Below are 20,131 nucleotides of genomic sequence, written 5' to 3' on the forward strand. Positions count from 1 at the left end.
AGAGAGAGAGAGAGAGAGAGAGAGAGAGAGAGAGAGAGAGAGAGAGAGAGAGAGAGAGAGAGAGAGAGTCGTCCGTTCTGGAGTCGATTACTCTTGTCTGGATCCCCGATAAGCTTTCATAAATCCGGAGATAGCGCAAAGATAGCGAGTTCTCGTGATATATTATGAAATGTACCGCTTATGAAACGAACCTCCGCGCAGCTGGACTCGCCGTGTGTTGGCTATCCCTCTTAAAACAGAAGCCCAGCTCGCTGCTAACGGACTCAGCCCGTCTTCCCGAGTTACCTGGGGAGCGGCAGTAAGAAGAGCTGCGACTCATTCAGAGAGTAATAATGTGGTTAGCGTAGAGCTCAGAAACTGTATTTGGGCTTCTGACGAGGAAACGAAACCGAAACTGGCTGTGAAAGGTGGAGCTCTCGGCGGTGAATAATCCTCGGTATAGTCCTGTGGTGTGAGCCCCTGTTTCAGGATTTCAGGATGGGTCTGAATGAAGAAGACACCCCGTCTGCAGATGTGAGGTGTATTCTGTGTAATCTGGCCGATGAGAATGAAACCACAGGACCTTTATCGTCTAAAGGAGGAATCTCAGCACATCAGAACTGCCTGGTCAGTTCACTCACTGTGATCTCAGCCTTTCTGCACCAGGAAACTGGCACTGTGGTGTAGTATTTGCTATGTTATTCCAGTTTACTGCATGTTATTAGGCCTAGTTTGGGACTAAATTGTAATGACAGTGAAGATTTGCCATTTAAAAATCCTTTTTTTTAGCTTAAACATTAAGTAACAGACTCTGTGAAGACACAGATTGTTGGTTCTGTTAACTATTAGGACTTTAACTCATTGAACTCAAAACTCAGGCAGCTTAGTTACTCAACAAGTTGTTTTTACAGTGTAGTAACACCTAAACCACTGGGGTCTGTAGGTGGGCCACACCTCAGTGTCTCACACTTATAACCTCAGAACTTATATATTAGTTTCATTGTCTTATCTGTTGATGCCGACACATAGTCGATACTATCTGGATACTAAGTCCAGATCCACTTGTGGAAAGGTCACATTTATTGCATCAAGGTACAACAGTAAAATGAGCAGCATCACCTGACCGTTCAGCTCTTAGCCTCGGTTTTTGAACCCCTGGCTGTAAGTAATACCTTTAGTATTAAATATGTGTTTCTCTACCAGTAGCAACGTATGTTTGTGTTCTTCTGATCATTGTGTCACTTGTTGTTGTTGAACAATTCATAGTAGTTACTCATTCATAGTAGATACTGAATCATACAGTAGTTACTGTATAATTCATAGTAGTTACTATATAAGTTATAGTCTAAGTCATTAATAGTAGTTACTGAATAATTTATAGCAGTTTCTGAATCATTCATAGGGGTTAAGGAATCATTCATAGGGACTACTGAATCATTCATAGTAGATACTGAATAAATTATAGTATAACCACATTTCCAAAAAAGTTGGGACGCTGTGCAAAATGTAAATAAAAACAAAATTCAATGATGTGCTAATCATTTAAACCCCATATTTAACTGAAAACCGTGCAAAGAAAACAAATCAAATGTTGAAACTGATACATTTTATTGTTTTTTGAAAAATATGTGCCCATTTTGAATGTGATGCTAGCAACACGTTCCAAAAAAGTTGGGACGGGGTCATGTTTACCACTGTGTTTCATCACCTCTTCATTTAACAACACTCTGTAAGTGTTTGGGAACTGAGGAGACTAATTGGTACAGTTTTGAAAGTGAAATGTCTACCCATTTTTGCTTAACATAGGATTTCAGCTGTTCATCAGGTCTCCTTTGTCATATTTTTCATTTTATAATGTGCCAAATGTTGTCAGTGGTGACTGGTCTGGACTGCTGGCAGGTCAGTTTAGCACCCGGACTCTTTTAATACGTAGCAATGCTGTTGTAATACATGCAGAATGTGGTTTGACATTGTCTTGCTGAAATAATCAAGGCCTTCCCTGAAACAGACGTCATCTGGATGGCAGCATATGTTGCCAAAACATGTATATGTGATTCAGCATTAATGGTGCCTTCACAGATGTGCATGTCACTCATGCCATGTGCACTAATGCAACCCTGTACCATCATGAATACTGGCTTCTGAATGGTGCACTGATAACAAGCTGAGTGGTCTTTAGTGCAGAGGACACAGTGTCCATGATTTCCAAAAAGAATTTCAAATGTTGATTCGTCAGACTACAGGACACTTTTCCACCTCGCCTCAATTCATTTTAAATGTGCTCAGGCCCAGAGAAGGCGGCGGCGTTTCTGGGTCCTGTTTATAGATGGTTTTGTCTTTGCATTTCAGAATTTTAATTAGCATTTGTTGGTGTAGCGACAAACTGTGTTTATAGACAATGGTTTTCAGAAGTGTTTCTGAGCCCATGCAGTGATTTCCACCACAGAATCATGTCTGTTTTTAATGCAGTGCTGCCTGAGGGCCCAAAGATCACGGCCAGCAAATACTGGTTTTTGGCCTTGTCCCTTGCAAACAGAGATTTCACCAGATTCTCTGAATCTTTTAATGTTATTATGTACTGTAGATGATGACAAACAAAAGTTCTTTGCTATTTTATGTTGAGAAACGTTGTTCTTGAATTGTTGCACTATTTGATCGTGCAGTCTTTCACCAGAGTGGTGAACCCCTCCTCATCTTTACTTCTGAAAGACTGTGATGAGGCAAACGCAAATGCACCTACCTGTAATACTCACCTATTGTCTGTTCCCTAGCAGCGTCAGCAGAGCAGCCTGAGCTCACTCATGAGTGTGCCCGAGGGCCCACGGCCATCTCATGGGAAGGGTGTTGTCTTCAACCTAGGTCCTAGAAAAGAAAGCGGCAACATAATATACTAAGGCCTTATGACATTGATTGTTTTAGATCATAGTTGTATTTACCCTTGTTTTAATCCACTCTTGGAGGATAGCGACACCCCTGTGGAGTGGAATGGGTTGGCTCAGGTGATACAGGGGCGGGGCTCACCCTATAAAAAGTATGGGAGAGGTTTAATAGGGAGGGGAGCTGAATAGTACTCACCTCAGACTGAGAAGCATCTTAGGGGGATGTGAGTAGAGCCAGTCAGAAGTGTAGTTCTATGGACTTGTATATACTTACTTGTGCTGCTATTGAGTCAGGTTAATTTAACCTGACTCAGTAATATTTTAATTAATTTTATTAACTAATATTTATATTATATAATATTTAGTTAATTTTCTTAACTAATATTTTTACATTTTTACTACCGTTTGTTTTCGTTTGCTTTCGTTCATGTCTGTAAATAAATCACTCACCGTTTGAACAGAACCACTCAGAGTCGTCATATCTTCCACCTGCAACTTCATCCCTCACACCATTCACTCACAATCTACCCGGTGACTTTGTGTCTCCTCATGGACTTCGGCGAAGCATCGTCACACTCAGCCTCTTTTTGTACTCAGCCACGTTACTGACCTGTTGCCAAATAAAAACACCAGGTGTTTTTTTTAGCATTACACAACTTCACCAGCCTTTTGTTGCCCTCGTCCCAACTTTTTTGGAACGTCAAATTCAAAATAGGCAAATATTTTTCCAAAAACAAAAATTCTCAGTTTCAACATTTGGTATGTTGTCTTTGTACTATTTTCAATAAAATACAGGGTTTAAATGATTTGCATAACATTGCGTTTTGTTTTTATTTACATTTCGCACAGCGTCCCAGCTTTTTTGGAAATGGGGTTGTAGTATCTTAATAATGTTCACAGAACAGGTGCAAATCTGAGCTGACTTCAGACTGATGAATGTGAAGTGTTACTTGTTAACAGTTGATTGATGATTGATAAGATGTGAATGTATGTATTAATATTATGAAATATATAAGTTGATTTAAAGTTAATTGCTCTGTCTGTCTGTCTTTCAGATATTTTCATCTGGAATCTACTGCAAGAGTTCTCCATCCTTTGATGACCTGTTTGGCTTTGATGTAAATGATGTGAGAAAGGAGTACATCAGAGGACGAAAGCTAGTACGTCTCTTACACACACACACACACATTAGTACACACATCCAAAGATAGACCTGAATTGTTAACAGAGTAGGTTACTTTGTTTGTATCTATCTGGTTATTAATATGGCATCATTGTTATAGGTAAGTTATACATGCTGTAATTATATATGCTGGTATATATGTTGTAATTATAATTATTAAACCCATTATTTTTATGCCATTATTAGAGATGCCACCGCTGTGGGAAAAAGGGAGCCACAGCAGGATGTGAGATGAGCCGATGTAAGCGCTCCTACCATTACCCATGTGCCATAGAGGACCATGCGAGAGCTGTGGAGAAAGTGTCCAAAGGCTTCTTCACGTAGGAAACAGTCTCTTCCAAACAGTACTGTGCAAAAGTCAGAGACCACCTTTCATTTATTTCATTTCTAGTGGGCAGTTAAGTGTAAGTTAATCATTTTTAGTGTCAGGAAAAAAAGCAGAAAGCATGTTTAATAGGAAAATTACACAGAAGCCACAACTGAATATAATACCAGATTTTTCAGTACATAGTGTGTCCACCCCTTTAGCTTTATTACAGCTTCCATCCTTGTCATCTTTTCAAAGAAATCTGCAGGGATATTTTTCCCCACCTAAAGTTCAGTCTTAGAAGTTGGTTGCCCTTTCTGCTTCTCAGGAAACAAGTAATCCCAAAAACATTCAGTGATGTTGAGGTCTGGACTCTGGGATGGTCAGTCCATTGTTTTGAGAACACCAGCATCTTCCCTGTTTGCCTTATTCATCTCAGTCAGTAAGGGCTACACTTAGCATTGAGTTGTCTTCTCACAGGGGAAGGATGGCTGTGCATTTTTTTCAGATCTGAAGCAGCTTGATTTTCTCCTCTCTCTCAAAGATGAAAGCTTTAAGTGCTGTTTACCTGATGGTGGTAGTTTTGGTGGTCTACCAACTTCCAGGTGGTTGTTAGGCCCATTTTCTCTGTAGCTTTCAACCTTTTTTGAACTCCAGTTTTGGAAATCCCTGTTTTTTTTCATTTACTTTCCTTTGACTTTCTGCTTCCTTACGCAAGTGGATTATCTTATATCTAATCTCCTCAGAAATATCGCATGGAAAATGAATATTTTGTACTTAATGCCTTTTATTTAGACTGGAAATGAAATAATTTGTCCACCAATCAACAATATCCAAGCAGCAGAAATCTCCTGAAAAATGAATAAATGACCATTTTTACTGGAAATTAAGCAAATGAAGGATGATCTCTGACTTTTGGTATACCTGCTGCCTCACTGAATCAGAATAAGCTATGAATATGTTGTTATCAATGGTATTTTACTATTGAAATATTTTGCTAACCTCTTTCAGATTGTACTGTGTAAAGCATGATCCAAAGCGCCCCAGAAATCCTGGTAAGTGTCTTAATCACAACCTCTGTATGTGTAACAGTGTTGCGAAAATAAGTGAAATCATGACATGGCTGTATTTTTGTTTCTGTGCATTCGTCAGAGAGGCTGCAGGCGAATGAATCATCTCGTTCTAGTCCTGGATCTAACGACTCAAAGAGACCCAGACTAGACAGCAGTCATGCGGGAACATCATCGGAGGTCAGTGTGCAGTAAACAGACATACAGACACACATATCTGAGTCCTGGGAGGATATGTGTGTCTGAAGCCATGTGCTGTTCCACATGTTGCGTGCAATTACACATTTCCACCAGAGAGGTCTCCATATCCCCAAAGCTTACATAGTGTAGCTTTGAACTTGCAAATTCTGTGACAAGTACTGATGCTGAATTTAGGGGGCTAAAAAATCTGATAAAAAATATATTTTAGACTAATATGATTGTCAATTCTCAATGATCACACTGTAACTCAAAAAACAATTAAGTCTTAACAAAAAAAGAATTTCTGAAATGGCAAATTGTATGCCTGGCTAAATGGTGCCAGCTTACTTTTTTATACTCTTATTTTTGGATATGTGTGTTTCTGTCTCCCCTGCAATGCCTTTCCAAGCGTGAGGAAGCTATAACAAAGTGTGTTTAGTTTAAACGTGACTCCTAGTCACGCTTCTTCTGTGCTGACGCTACAATATAATTGTGAACAGCAATAACAGTAATAAGTTTGGAATAAACTTACTGGTGATAGTTGATTATCAACAACATTATGGTTAGTTCAGTCACATTTAATAGATATTTATTTGAATGTTAGTTAAAGATAGACGGAGCATCTACAGAGTATCTACAGAACATCTACAGGATAATCTACAGAGCATGTACAGTGGACCATCCAAATAAATACATTTATAAACTACAGTGGGGTCCAAACGTTTGAGACCACAGTGAGAATCTGGGATTTTTTAATGTAAACTTGGAAATAAACGACAGAACAATTTAGAATTTTGAAAAACTGAAAACAAAGTGAAGCTGACAAGTGAAATGAAGAAGAAATATTCAAGATTCTGCACTGTTTCTAGGCATTGTTTCCATGTTAAAGCCTTTGTACAAAAAGATTTGGTTTTTTTAGTCTTATCTCTTCCACTGAAGGTTGTGTTCAAATGACTTGCAGGTGCTAATCAGAGACTTTTGCACCTCTGACCATGCCGGCTCGGGTGCACACTGTCCTTAAAGCAAAAAAGGGCCATATCTAATACTAAGAAATTCTGAAAATGTTGAAATTTCAAAGATTCTACTTCATTCAAATTGTTTTGCTGATAAGACAATTTATAATGACCTTCTTTTCATTAAATTAGAAAGAGATGAAAAAGAAAAGCATTCTCATAGTGGTCTCAAACTGGTGTGTTAGTGTGTGTTGTGCTGGTCTGAGTAGATCAGACACTGCAGTGCTGCTGGAGTTTTTAAACACCTCAGTGTCACTGCTGGACTGAGAATAGTCCACCAACCAAAAATATACAGCCAACAGTGTCCTGTGGGCAGCGTCCTGTGACCACTGATGAAGGACTAGAGGATGACCAACACAAACTGTGCAGCAGCAGATGAGCTACTATCTCTGACTTTACATGGTGAACCAACAAGGTAGGAGTGTCTAATAGAGTGGACAGTGAGTGGACCCAGTGTTTAAAAACTCCAGCAGCACTGCTGTGTCTGATCCAGTCGTACCAGCACAACACACACTAACACACCACCACCACGTCAGTGTTACTGCAGTACTGAGAATGATCCACCACCCAAATAGTACCTGCTCTGTGAGGGTCCATGGTGGTCCTGACCACTGAAGAACAGGGTAAAAGGGGGCTAACAAAGTATGCAGAGAAACAGATGAACTACAGTCTGTAACTGTAGAACTACAAAGTGCACCTATATAGTAAGTGGAGCTGATAAAATGGACAATGAGTGTAGAAACAAGGAGGTGTACTTAATGAAGTGGCTGGTTGGTGTATAATCAGCATTATAATCAGTTTTTTGTAACACATTCTGTGCATTCTGTTCATTCTAAGTACTGAGGGTACCCACTGAATCTCTTAACCGTTGGAGGTGCCAGTATTTGTATACTGAAATCACTATTAGGGTATTTATGTTTCATATAAATAAACAGGCTAATATTTCAGTGAAACGTGATAGTTTTGCTAGTATTTGTAGGTAAATTATTATATTATTTTTCTACTCTAAAACACGTGACAAATGTGCATGTGTTTCCAAGGACGTGACTGAGAAGGCAGAGCTTGGTATTGATGCAAGTTTCTTGACTGCTGCCGCTGGAATCGATGGAGTGGAGTCTTCGAGTCGACTTATTTTTAACCAAGCCTGCGGCAGAGCCGATGATAAAGTGATACAGCAGAAATTAAACTAATTTAACTACTACAATTTTTTGAGTAGCTACAGATTGTAGTAATAAGATGATATTTGTAGATTATACCAAGTAATATCAGGTAGCTTGACAATTAATTACAGCTGACTAAAGTTTCAACACTTCTTACCATCTGCATATTTCAGCATAATGAGCGGCGAGGGGGAAACTTGGAGTGAGTAAATCATTACTGTTGTCAAATAATTTGTGAATTATTTTTCAACGAGGCTGACATTGGTGTCGTTTTTGCCCGCTTGTTATCCGACTTTTCTGTTCCACCTTAAATGATGCACCAGTTACTGTAATAGTATGAGGTGCCAGAATGTAACTGCAGCACCATTTAAGGTGGAGCGGAAAATTTGAATAAAAAGCTGACAAATAAGAGACCAACTTTAGCTTTGTCCTCTTTTCCACAATGTGGAAAAATATTGTTAGTTTTTTTGTTTTCTTTTTCATTCCTTGCACTGTTTCTAAAGTGCTGCAAGCCTAAACCTGAGGAAAGTGTAGAGTGGGGGCGAGCGGTACGGGACACATCGAAAACGGTTTTGTGGCTAGAGTTTGTGTTCACAGCGGCCAGGGGGCAGCATTGGCATTGTTTCTCTGCATTGCCTTTGGCTTTCTGTATTGCCCCGAACAGTCTGTATGTCCACAATAACATCGAAGAGTTTTGGCTTTGCAGCAGAAGGTCAGCTGTGGAGGTCAGAGAGGAGCGAGGAGAGGCAGAGCAGTGAGACAGAGCAGTAAGGCAGGGTTGAACAGAGCAGACAGCAGGCAGGCCTTATCCCAGGTAAGCCAGTCATATCAGCACCAGGGTCTAGAACTTGAATCTTAGCAACAAGATCAGGGGTCTCAAACTACCAACCGTGATGGCCTCATATGGCCTGTCACATATTCACAGTTTAACCTTAAATCTTATTTTTTTATGGATCTTTTTTCACATCTGACGGTTAGATTTGCTTCACCCACCAGATGGTGGGTCTGGTTACCCCACCATAAGCTATATAATATCAGCTTAGACTGATGTTAAAACACAAACATAGAGCACTACATGCAAACGCTGCACACTGAGCGAGCAAGACCGTAGTTTGGCTATAACTAACTTAGCTGTTAATCTCTTTAGACTGATAGTTAAATCAGGAATTATCAAATTAATCCACAGAGAACAGATTTAACAACACTCTGCCCACAATAACTTCACACCCATTCAGCAGGAACACTAGTGTCGTTACAATAAGATATAATTCTACTGTTAATTGTAAGTTTACTCAATTTAATCAAACACTAAACCATTTATTAAACTGATAGTACTGATAGTTACAAAATTCGTAATGAAAATATTATTATTACTAGTAATAGTAGTCATAGTGGTTGTGGTGGTTTATCATGACAGAACAATTTTAATAAACATGTTCTCAAATGTATATGTAGTTAGAGTTCAAAAAATATATATGGGACTCTTTAACCCCCTGTATTTTTTCAACCGGCCCTCCCTTTTTAGAAGATCACCTGACTAGTGGCCCCAGGTAATTTGAGTTTGAGACCCCTGGCTTAATGCTTTTGCCCCTCTGTATTGTCCCAGCATATTTGTCTTCATGCAACAAAGGAGTGGAAGAGTTTTGGCTTTGCAGCAGAAGATCAGCTGTGGAGGTCAGAGAGGAGCGAGGAGAGGTAGAGCAGCAGGACAGAGCAGTAAGGCAGGGTTGAACAGAGCAGACGGCAGACAGGCCTCATCCCAGGTCAAATTCAGGATATACATAGAATAAAGGTTGCCTTTTAATTAACCAAATGACACGACTTTTTTTACTGTTTCACTGTTTTTCCTTTTGTATTTTTTCAACAGAGTGATTCCAGCACATATATAAGGTACGTGTGGGTGTGTATAATGGGATATACAGTCCTCTCCACAATCATTGGCACCCCTGGTAAAGATAAGCAAAAAAGGGTTATAATAAATTCACCTTTTGGTGAATTAGCTTGATCTCACACTGAAAAAAATCCAACCTTTAAGTCTCAAGAAACAATTATTTTTAACAAAACATTAAAAACTTTCAATAACTGGGGTATATATATATATATATATATATATATATATATATGGAAATGTATGTTGACCTTTAAGTCAGGAAATGGGATTAAAAAAAAAGCTACTCACCTGAAAATGCCTGTATTAACAGTTATGGCAGTAATTCCAGCCAACTGGAAATGTGACAAACCTGCCTGGACGAGGACCCAAGTTTTTTTTTTGCCTCCACACACAGTGAAGGGGATGGAAAGAGAGGCAAAACATGGATCCCCATGGATCACTGTTGGAGGATTACAGAAAAAAGTAGCATCTTGGGGTCACCAAGTCTCCAGAACTACCATCAGACACCACCTCCATGCCAACAGGTTATTTGGAAGGCGTACCAGTAGAGAGCCTTTCTTGTCATCTGACCACAAACGTAAGCAGCTGTAATTTGCGAAGCGCTACTGGGACTTTGACTTGAGCTGTGTTCTAGATAAGATAAGATAATTCTTTATTAGTCCCACAATGGTAAGAAGACAGTCCACAACAGAGGACCTATGATCCTGGACAGTCTGGAGAGATTGTGAAAAGAGGAATGGGCTCAAATTTCCTGCTCTGTGTTGTTATAGATGTTATAGGAGAAGACTCAGTGCTGTTTTATTGGAAAGGTTGTACAAAGTATTAAATGCAGGAGTGCCACACGTGGTTTCGGTAATTATTTCTTAATGAAGATTTTTTTTCAAAAAGGCTGGACTTTTCTCATTTTTTGAGTGTGACATTAAGCTAATTCACTTAGCTAATTTAAATTTCTTATAACTCTTTTTACTTTACTAGAGGTGCCAATAATTATGGAGTGGACTGTATATTGGGGGAATGTATGTATGGGTTTGTTTTTTTGTTTTTTTTTGCTATTTTCTATTAATCTATAAATCTGAGAAACATCACACATTTCAGATGACCTACTTTGTGTCTTTAAGGTTCCAAAGCAGGAAAAGGAAGTCTGAGGTGGTTATCTCTGACTCTGGTGAGTTGTCTTTCAGCGAGGGGGAAAACCCCTTAGAAGAATATGTTGATTGTTTCATGTATAAACCGAGTTGCACTTTGTAGGTTTCCACTGTCTGTAGCCTCTTTATTGCTGCACAGTTTATGAAGGCACCTCATTCGTCAGTCGAATTGAAGGAATATCATAGGACCACCACTGAGCTGACATTATTCGGCTGGTGCCCCCATCTCACCACAGCAGTGACACTGACATGGCAACAGTCCCCAGTTGCAGCTCTCTCAGGCTACCAAAAAGCAATATGAGAAGTTTAGCTTATTTTACTGAACCAGTTCCTTCTATGGATTGGCCGATACACCGTTCCCTTCCGAAACCGATACCCGATCCTTAAGTATCAGCTGATACCAAGTACCAGTACCGATACTATCTCAATCTAACCTAACTAACTTATAAGACATGATGGTTATACAATTACAGTTTCAAATATTTAATTTTGGTTAAATCTGTGTTCTTGTCACAAATAAAACATACTCAGCTTGAGTGAATGGCATATATATATATATATATATGGTGCTGATAGGACCAGACCAGGGGTCACAATGTCTACAACACAAACATGGCCATTTTATTTACTATCCAAAACCACCAGTGAGTTTCTATATGTTATTATGTTATGTTTATAATAAAAAAAATATTTTCTTCAGGGACCATTTTCCCTTACAACACCCTGCATGTACCTCTGCACCATGAATGGATTTAAAAAAATATATGTTTAAGGCTGGAAAAAGTCTCAAAATTATCATAAAACAATTCTTCTTTGAGGGAGCTTTTAGAGGTGGACGTCTGGTTCCTATCACCACCACTGTGAACAATTCTGACTCGGTCAGTTTCTTAAGAACAGAGCATTTCAAGCCAAACCACTCTGAATGGCTCTCTTTACATCTTAACTATAAAATTATGCAGGAAAATTGAAAAATCACTGGATTTTCCTTTTAATGTAATGACTGTATCTGTCTCTTGGTGTAAACAAAGGTGTAAACATCCCATGCTTTATTTTATATTCTTACATATATGGTCAGCAATGGTCCTATAGTGGACCCTTTCCATTGGTGAATGTGTTAGAGGGGGGCTGATAAATTGTGCAGAAACAGAGAGACTGAAGTCTGTAAGTGAACCTGCAAAGTGCACCTTTATGGTTGGTGTTTGTGATAAAATGGCCAGCTAACTGGTCAATAAACTTGATGTTCATAGTAAGTTAGAGCCCGTATAACTTTTATATGACTTAAGGGAATCTATTGCAAGAGCACAGCATCCTCTATTTGCCTTGACACAAGTACCACATTAAAAGTACTCAATATTTGAAGCTTTTTAAGAAGTTTGAATGAAGCGTCTGTTCTGTGCTTCAGACGAACCTATTGACATTGACCCCACGTTGGGACCTATAGAATTAGATCCGGAAGACATCATCCCTCCAAAACAGCATGGGGTAAGTCCCACCACACACGGCTCCAGTTTTAATTTGCTATTGATTTTAGTTCTTATTCTTTTATGTTGCAGGGAAATAGGCTGTGTACCCCAACCACAACATTGCCTATGGTGGAGCAGCATTTAGTGTGACAGCATAAACATTTATCTGCTCATGAACTCAATTCAGAGTTTGTAATAAGAAAAACAACCTGTGTTTGACTTTCAAATGAATCCTAGATGTACTAAAAGGCTAGACTGGAGTGGACAGAGGGACGGCCAAATGACCAGTTTGCAAAATGGATCAGTAAAGTGAACACATCGGAATTAGACCTCCGCATTTAACCCATCCCTGCAGTGAAACACCACATACACACTAGTGAACACACACACACACTAGGGGGCAGTGAGCACACTTGCCCGGAGCGGTGGGCAGCCCTATCCACGGCGCCCGGGGAGCAGTTGGGGGTTAGGTGCCTTGCTCAAGGGCACTTCAGTCACGTACTGTCAGCTCAGGGGATCGAACCAGCGACCTTCCGGTCACAAGGCTGGTTCCCTAACCTCCAGCACACGACTGACTGTTAACGTGGTTAACGCGTCTTCTACAGGGAACGCACTGAAACATTTCTGCCAGTTTTAGTGCACAAGTATATTGGAAAAAAAAACCTAAATATAAAATGAGCCATAAATTTTGCACAGACCACATTTTATGTTTAATTTTTTCTGAAGTAAATTAACACATTCTCCACAGTGAGCACACTTAAAAAGGACGTTTCTGCTCATTTTAGTTTTAGTTTAGTTTTAATTTTATGTGTTTGCTGAGTTTAATGTAGTAGAAAAAAAAACAAAATATAAAATGTGCCATAACTTTTGCAAAGGCCACATTTTGTAGTTTATTTTTGCCTAATTACGTTACCACATCCTCTACAGTGAACACACTTAAACAGAGGACATTTCTGCAAATTTATATTTAAATACTGAGTTTAACATTCACAAAAGAACAAAATATAACGTGTGCCATAACTTTTGCACAGGTCACATTTTATGTTTTATTCTTTCCCCATATGTTAAATTCAGCAAATAAACATAGTTTAGCTTTAAAATGTGCAGAAGTATGTTCTCCTTCGATTTTTTCCCTTTGATTTCTTCAAATGTTGAAGTTTTGTGTGTAAATTTGCAGACAACCTTTTACAGAAAGAAGAGTCCGTATTTCTCCACTCAGCACTGAAGGCTTTAAACAGTTTTAAAAAACAGTGCTGAGCTAGTTTGTGTTTAATATGTGACCAAATATTCTCTATAGGGTTTAAATCTGGGCTCAGTCCAGCTCAAAACCATCATTAAAAACCATTATAATTTGGACCAGGCCAAGGAGTGTAGTAGGCTTGGGAAGTTGTTGTCCCCCGTTTGCTGTTTACTTCATGAACGTGACTGCCAGTTGTATTGTCTGTATTACTGCGGACCTAAAGTTCCGAACCTTCTTGTTCTCAGCAGTCGACTCCTGTCCCTGAAGACGAGAGGTATGTACATCTCACGTTTGCGTAAACAATATACAGCACCCTCACTGCTTCTGAATGTTAGCTACTCAGGCAGCACTTATGATTAATCAGGTACTTCTTTTTATGAATCCATTGTGACATATTATTTCACACAACAGGGACAAGGAGGAGCCCAGAGCAGATATCTCAGGTAACTACAGCATGTAGTTATGTCTGTAGAAGACAAAAACATGGCTATGTCATCACAGTAGTGCGTTAGATAAATACTAAAACACTTATTTTTTTCTCCAGGAGTTCCTTTTCCTAGTGTTGATGACGATGAAACAGACGTGGAGGAGGTGAGTGCCTGTGGACCATGCCACACGATGTGCCATCCTGCAGTTCCTCCATCAACCACTAGGTGGAACCTAGTATTACTTAAGGTTTATTGTGTTTTGATGTTAATTCAGCCTTATTCAAGTGCTTTGTACAGACTCAGCTTTATATTACTACTTACCCTCCTACAAATTAAATGCAGGTAGCGCTTTTGATATGGTACCTATAGTTTTATGCAGGGAGCTAATATAAATGTACGCTACGACAGGACTTTTCGACAAGGTAGGACAAGCACATTACACAATCATTCTGGATTGGGAGCAACCAAATACATTTGACGTACCTTATAATAAAACAGGCTTCACAAAGTTTGGACTGTTTATTAATTAGATTCAGTCTGTGCACTGTGTTGACAGAAAATGGACAGTTAATTTATACCATAACCAATTCCTCTGTCCCTTTTATTTAATAAAATACAATAAGAAGATGACAAGCGATGACTAAATACAAATGGCTCAGTACTCTCTATATAGAGCACTACATAAATCATATATATATATATATATGTGCCTTCTATACCCCAAATAGTGCAGTTGTGCCACCTATGGCTGAACATAAATGGCTTTCTATTAGACAGACTTTATGGCCAGAAGGTGGGCACCTGACCATCACACCTATATGAGTTTGTTGGACATCCTATTCCAAAATCATGGGCATTAATCTGGAGTTGCCCCATCTTCACAGCTATAACAGCCTCCACTCTTGTAAGAAGTCTTTCCACAAGAGTTTGTCTGTGGGAATTTAAGTGCATTCGATCAAAAGAGCATTTTTGAGGTCAGACACCATTGTTGGATGAGAAGTTCAGTTGACATGCTAGTTGTTGGATTTATGTTAATCTGTGTCCTCATTAATATATGGGTAAGTAATCGCATTATTGTTTTGTCTCAGTCGGAAAAAGTCACGGCACTTATGGTGGTGACGTACCCAGCACTGCAGTGTTGTGCCACTGTAAAGCTGCATACGTTTCGCATAACCTGCCACCCAAAACAGGCAGCCAGGCAGTGGCCCACTAAACATATACAGATATCTTGATGTCCCAGGCCTCCATATTGTTCCTGCAGCATGAGCCACCACTAAAAACAGGAGACGTGTAATAAAACTGCTCTTGTTGAGAATTTTTTTAATTAAATTTCTTGACCTGTAAAACACACACACGTGTAATTTGGTGCGCTTTAGCTGTTGTAGTGTGAAACCAACTGAACTAAATGAAAAAGATACAGAAACCTGAACTTCGGTGCAGATTTTAGCCAACAAACTTGGTGTGAAAACAGTCTTCGCATGTTTTTAAAACTATTTTTTTTGTCTGTAAAACTAGGACTCAGTGTGAAAAGGCTTTGTGGCTTTGTCGCCCCCTCTGGTGAAATCAGAAACTGTCCTAGATGTACAGAATATGTGACTACAACATACTTGTGGTTTTAATTAAGAACATGTCAGTATTTTTAAAGCACTTTTTTAAAAACAGAACTGCCATGGCGTTAGCATCATGTCGCTGCTGCTCTGCTGCCAACACTGCATGATGACAATAATACATTCATCCAACTGTTCTCTTTCGGCTCTATCATTCTCTCTCCGATTGTCTCTCAGGGTGCCAAGTCTCCAAGTTTGTTACGAACAGAGTACCGGCATGAGAACGTGTCATTCAATGTTATCGTGGACTCAGGACCTTCCATTGAATCAGGTGTGTTACCTTCTGTCACGGATTCTCCCTTTGTCCCTCTGAGTGTCTGTTTCTTCCCCTCTGTTGTAGCCATGTATCTTTTTGTTTTCTTGTACCATGTGCTTTTGTTGTTGCTCTGTCTCCTTCCTGGTTCTGCCCCTTGTTATCTGTTCCACCTGCCTGTAGCTCCACCCCTCATTAGTCCCAGGTGTTTCTTGTTTCCCCTCTGTGTATTTATACCCCTGTGTTTGTTCAGTCTCTGTCTTGCATTGTGGATGTTATGCTGTAACTTGTTTTCTTTCATCTTGTGGTTTTGCTTTGTTTTGTTTTGTTGTGTTTTTGTCATGGACTTGTCTGTTTTTCCAACTTCTACTCAGTTTCTGGACTCTAATTTGAAAAAAAGCAACTCGCATTTGCATCCCGCCTCCATGCCTCCACCGTTACACCTTCATACACAAACACATCCACATAAGTGCATAAATGCTGTCACAGTATTACTTGTACTAGTTATTAAGCCCTTGAACCCTAAGCTTATTATATAGTTATTAATCTTGGGACTTACTGTTCAGTAACTACTGTAAGGTTTTTTTTTTCTCAATATTTTTTATTTCTTTACTTAAACAAAGTTTACTATGTATTTAAACACATTGAAATGTTGTGGGTGTATATACACCGACCGGCCACTTCATTAAGTGTATGTCCCTGGTTTTTACGCTTATTATCCATTTTATCAGCTCCACTTACCATAAAGGAGCATTTTGTAGTTCTACAATTACAGACTGTAGTCCATCTGTTCCTCGGCCTGATTTGTTAGCCCCCTTTTGCCCTATTTTCCAATGGTCAGGACCCCCACAGGACCACTACAGAGCAGGTATTATTTGGATGGTAGATTATTCTTAGCACTGCAGTGACACTGACATGGGGGTGTGTTAGTGTGTGCTGTGCTGATATGAGTGGATCAGACACAACAGATCCACTGATCCACTGTTCAGCATAGAGTATTTCTAGTGGATTAAATGATTGCTTTAAGTGAGGTTAATACAGTTAAATCTTATTGCTCTTGTTTCTTTGCTCCAGAAAACAGTATCAGCCCCTGTTCCCCTTCTTTTGCGCCTGGTGGTGGTGGTGGTGCTGCTGCTGCTGCTGCTGCTGCTGCTACTCCTGTGTGTAATAGCAATGGACCTCTATCGGCCCCCGAGAATGCAGCTCCCGTCCATGCTGCTACCACCACAGCAATAATACACCCACCTCCAGACGGCTGCCCCTCTCTCGACTCCCCTCCACTGGGTGTCGTCGCTGCTGCTGAGTCCGCAGGGTCACCCAACCGCTCCAGTCCCACAGCACCCTCATGTGAAGATCCAGATGAGCAAACTGCTCATCCCGCATGCCAGGACCCACCAGACATATCACACGACCCACCGGAATGCAAGGCCACACCCACTGATCGCCCCTTAGACCTCACTGCACCACCAGGGGGCTCCACCATGTCCCCACAGCACAATGAAGGCACAGAGGAAGCAAGGGTGTCAGAAACTGGTGCTGCCGTCTTTTGGAGGAGGTGTAATGAGGTAGGCTGCACAGAGGCCATATTCACAGAGGTCACGCATCAGATCACCAGCTTGGCGGAAAAGGTGCAGGGTCAGCACGCCACACATCAGGGTGAGTACGTGCTGCCCAACATACTGCTGCCTTGCTATTGCTATTGTGATAAAACTTGTATCTCCGAAATATAAACGTTATGGGAGAAAGAAAAACAGCATTAACTTTTAATTAACTTTTAACAACAACTTTTAATTAACTTTTAACAGCATTGTACATGAGCCTACCTCATGTACAATAATGTAACGGAATTTTATTCCATGTAGTTTTGGACCACATATATATATATATATCCCCCGGACAAACCTTACATGTTTATGGTGGTAGTAACTTCAGGCTCCTCCAGATGATGTTGCACAAGGATGATCAGGCTATAAATACCTGCAGGGTGTGTGACGGGATTCATAGATTGAGAAGAGGTGGTACAGTGCAGTGAATGTGCCGTTCGATGTGTGGAAAATGGGTCACAAAGCAGATGTCAGTGATTGCCAAAAAGGAGTAATTGTATTTGGGCAGCCAAAGACCACAGTGTGAAGGAAGTAGCTGAATTTGCAGGTGTATCGAAGCGTATGGTCATACAGGACGACCAGCAGTGGGAAAAATCCCAGTCTACAGGAAATTCTCATCAGAATTGTGGATGAAAAACAAAACTGACAGACAGGGACAGTTGGCGTGTTTCACAGCTTGTGAATAAAAATCACTCCGCTTCCAGGCAATAATTGCCTCTCGAAGTAAACGCAAGTCCTTCACAGCCAATTTCTGAAAGAACACTCTGCACAGAACTGCATACCATGAACATCTGGAGCATCATGGCACTCAAGAGGCTGTTGTTTGCTTCTGCTCTCAAAGTTGCCCGGTTGGGCGAAGACACACAAAAATTGGTCTATTCATGAGTGGAAGCGTGTGATCTGTACCCTGCATTCCAAGATAACAATTCTCACAATTACAGGGTTGCAAATGTGACTGATTGGCATGATGAACATTCAGAAGCATTCACACATCTGCACTGGCCTGCAAAATCCCTAGATTTGAATCCTCTTGAAAATCTGTGGACACAAGTAAGATGCCAGGGAAGGCATCCACGCAAATCTGGCCGAATTGCACAATTCTTTGATGCAAGAGTGGCTGAACATCGATGTTGCCTACATCTAGAAACTTGTCTAGTCCATGCCGAATTGAATCGCAGCTGTTATTCATGCTCGTGGAGGTATTACATGCCATTAGGTACTTTTCAGACACACGTGACTAATTTTTTGTCCGGTGAGCTTACATATATACTTTCTGTATTCTGAATATGTATTCCCAATACTTTTATACCCTGTACATATATATATATATATATATATATATATATATATATATATATATGTACAGGGTATAAAAGTATTGGGAATACATATTCAGAATACAGAAAGTCAGTATCCGTATTGTGCCCAAGTTACACTTTGTAAAGGCAGTATTCAAAAAAATTTCCAATTTTAGAAGAATACCTCTAGAATCATTGCCCAACAAAATATATATCATCTTTCAAACAAACATCATTTGTCATTGTGTGTTTTTGTCAGTATAGTACAGCCCTAATCCCTACTATTTATTATTTGTAACAAAAAGACATTGATGTGTCTGGTGATAATGTGTGTATATATATATATATATATATATATATATATATATATATATTTTGTTATTTTTAACTCCACAGATTATGCTGTCGCTCTGAGGATACTGGAAGCATCTGGGAAGCTCCCTGCAATATTCAAACAACTGGAGCAAGGTTCAACATCACACAGTCAATCATACACATTTATACAGTATGTCATTTTTGGTAAATTATTAAGATTGTCGCTTGTCTTTTTGTGTTTGCAGATTTTGAGGAACGAGAGAGGGAGCTGCAGAGGAAGAGAGAGGCGCTGAGGGACGCCAGAGCCATGCTAAATCATCTCAGCTGATCATCAACTGAAGTTATTTCATTCTAAAATGTAACCCCAACTGTTTTTGTACAATATTCAGTGAAATCTCTGTGGAAAAACTGTCCTTTGTACATAATAATGAACATTTGCTTAGATATTGTAATAATCATCTCAGTTCCTGAGACAATCGTTTCACATCAAACAGAATAGTCATTTCTTCTTATTATCAATATTTAGTGTGATTTGAAACTTAAATGCATACTTGTATCACGCTCATGCACATGTATGTTGCACACATTATGTTTTGTCATGCATGCAGTGGAATGTACCCATCACGGTGGACTGCCTCCTGTCATTTTCTGTTTTTTTTTTTTGTTTGTTTTACTTTCCTGGGCTTTTTATTTTATATTAAAAAAAAATATATTAGAAAAAAAGGTGTTATTTGGGTGGTGGGTCTTTCTCAGCACTGACATGGTAGTGTCAGCAGTGGAAAGTAACAAATTACATTTACTCTCTTTAATGTACTTGATTAAGGGATAAAACGGAGAGTTCGGGTCCCAAAATCTGATTGGCTGAGCCGCATTCAAAGCCATTGTAAAACCCACGATATACACACACCAATGACGGCCTCACAACAACTGAACTGTGTATTACTGCACCACGGTACGAAAAACTTGTGCTGTCAATGGACTGTTTTACTCTAATCCTTCTCACATTGAGCACCGAGTCTACTGATGAAATGAGAACCTGGTTCTGTTCAAACTGAGGGGCTTACAGCTTATTTTCTTAACTAGAACTAGGCTGGTCAGCTAGCTAACAAGCTAAAA

The 20,131-nt window shown here is 39.7% G+C and overlaps 1 protein-coding gene across 3 annotated transcripts; it reads left to right on the forward strand.

The window, feature by feature from the left end:
• The first annotated feature begins 222 nt into the window (after positions 1-222).
• On the forward strand, positions 223-19,704 carry phf11 (PHD finger protein 11). 3 transcript variants are annotated; one of them, XM_036571466.1, is made up of 15 exons: positions 223-606; positions 3,914-4,018; positions 4,228-4,361; positions 5,360-5,403; positions 5,501-5,598; positions 9,639-9,661; positions 10,781-10,827; positions 12,210-12,289; positions 13,759-13,784; positions 13,922-13,953; positions 14,055-14,185; positions 15,723-15,816; positions 16,873-17,454; positions 19,097-19,168; positions 19,261-19,704. In XM_036571466.1, exons 1-15 carry the CDS (start codon positions 478-480, stop codon positions 19,341-19,343), a joined length of 1,680 nt encoding a protein of 559 aa, XP_036427359.1. In that variant the 5' UTR covers positions 223-477; the 3' UTR covers positions 19,344-19,704. The 3 variants fall into 3 exon arrangements, with proteins under 3 accessions (XP_036427359.1, XP_036427350.1, XP_036427367.1); XM_036571457.1 differs by having other exon boundaries at positions 13,756-13,784; positions 19,261-19,703; XM_036571474.1 differs by having other exon boundaries at positions 13,756-13,784; positions 14,055-14,101; positions 19,261-19,702.
• Positions 19,705-20,131: the final 427 nt, after the last annotated feature.

The sequence above is a fragment of the Colossoma macropomum genome, unplaced genomic scaffold (genome assembly GCF_904425465.1).
Source record: "Colossoma macropomum unplaced genomic scaffold, Colossoma_macropomum, whole genome shotgun sequence".
NCBI classification, from domain to species: domain Eukaryota; kingdom Metazoa; phylum Chordata; class Actinopteri; order Characiformes; family Serrasalmidae; genus Colossoma; species Colossoma macropomum.

Coding starts and splice junctions, on each gene's coding strand:
- phf11 (XM_036571457.1), top strand. CDS start 478: ATGGGTCTGAATGAAGAAGACACCCCGTCTGCAGATGTGAGGTGTATT. Junction 9,662..10,780: donor GATTCCAGCACATATATAAG/GTACGTGTGGGT, acceptor TGTGTCTTTAAG/GTTCCAAAGCAGGAAAAGGA. Junction 14,186..15,722: donor GGAACCTAGTATTACTTAAG/GTTTATTGTGTT, acceptor ATTGTCTCTCAG/GGTGCCAAGTCTCCAAGTTT.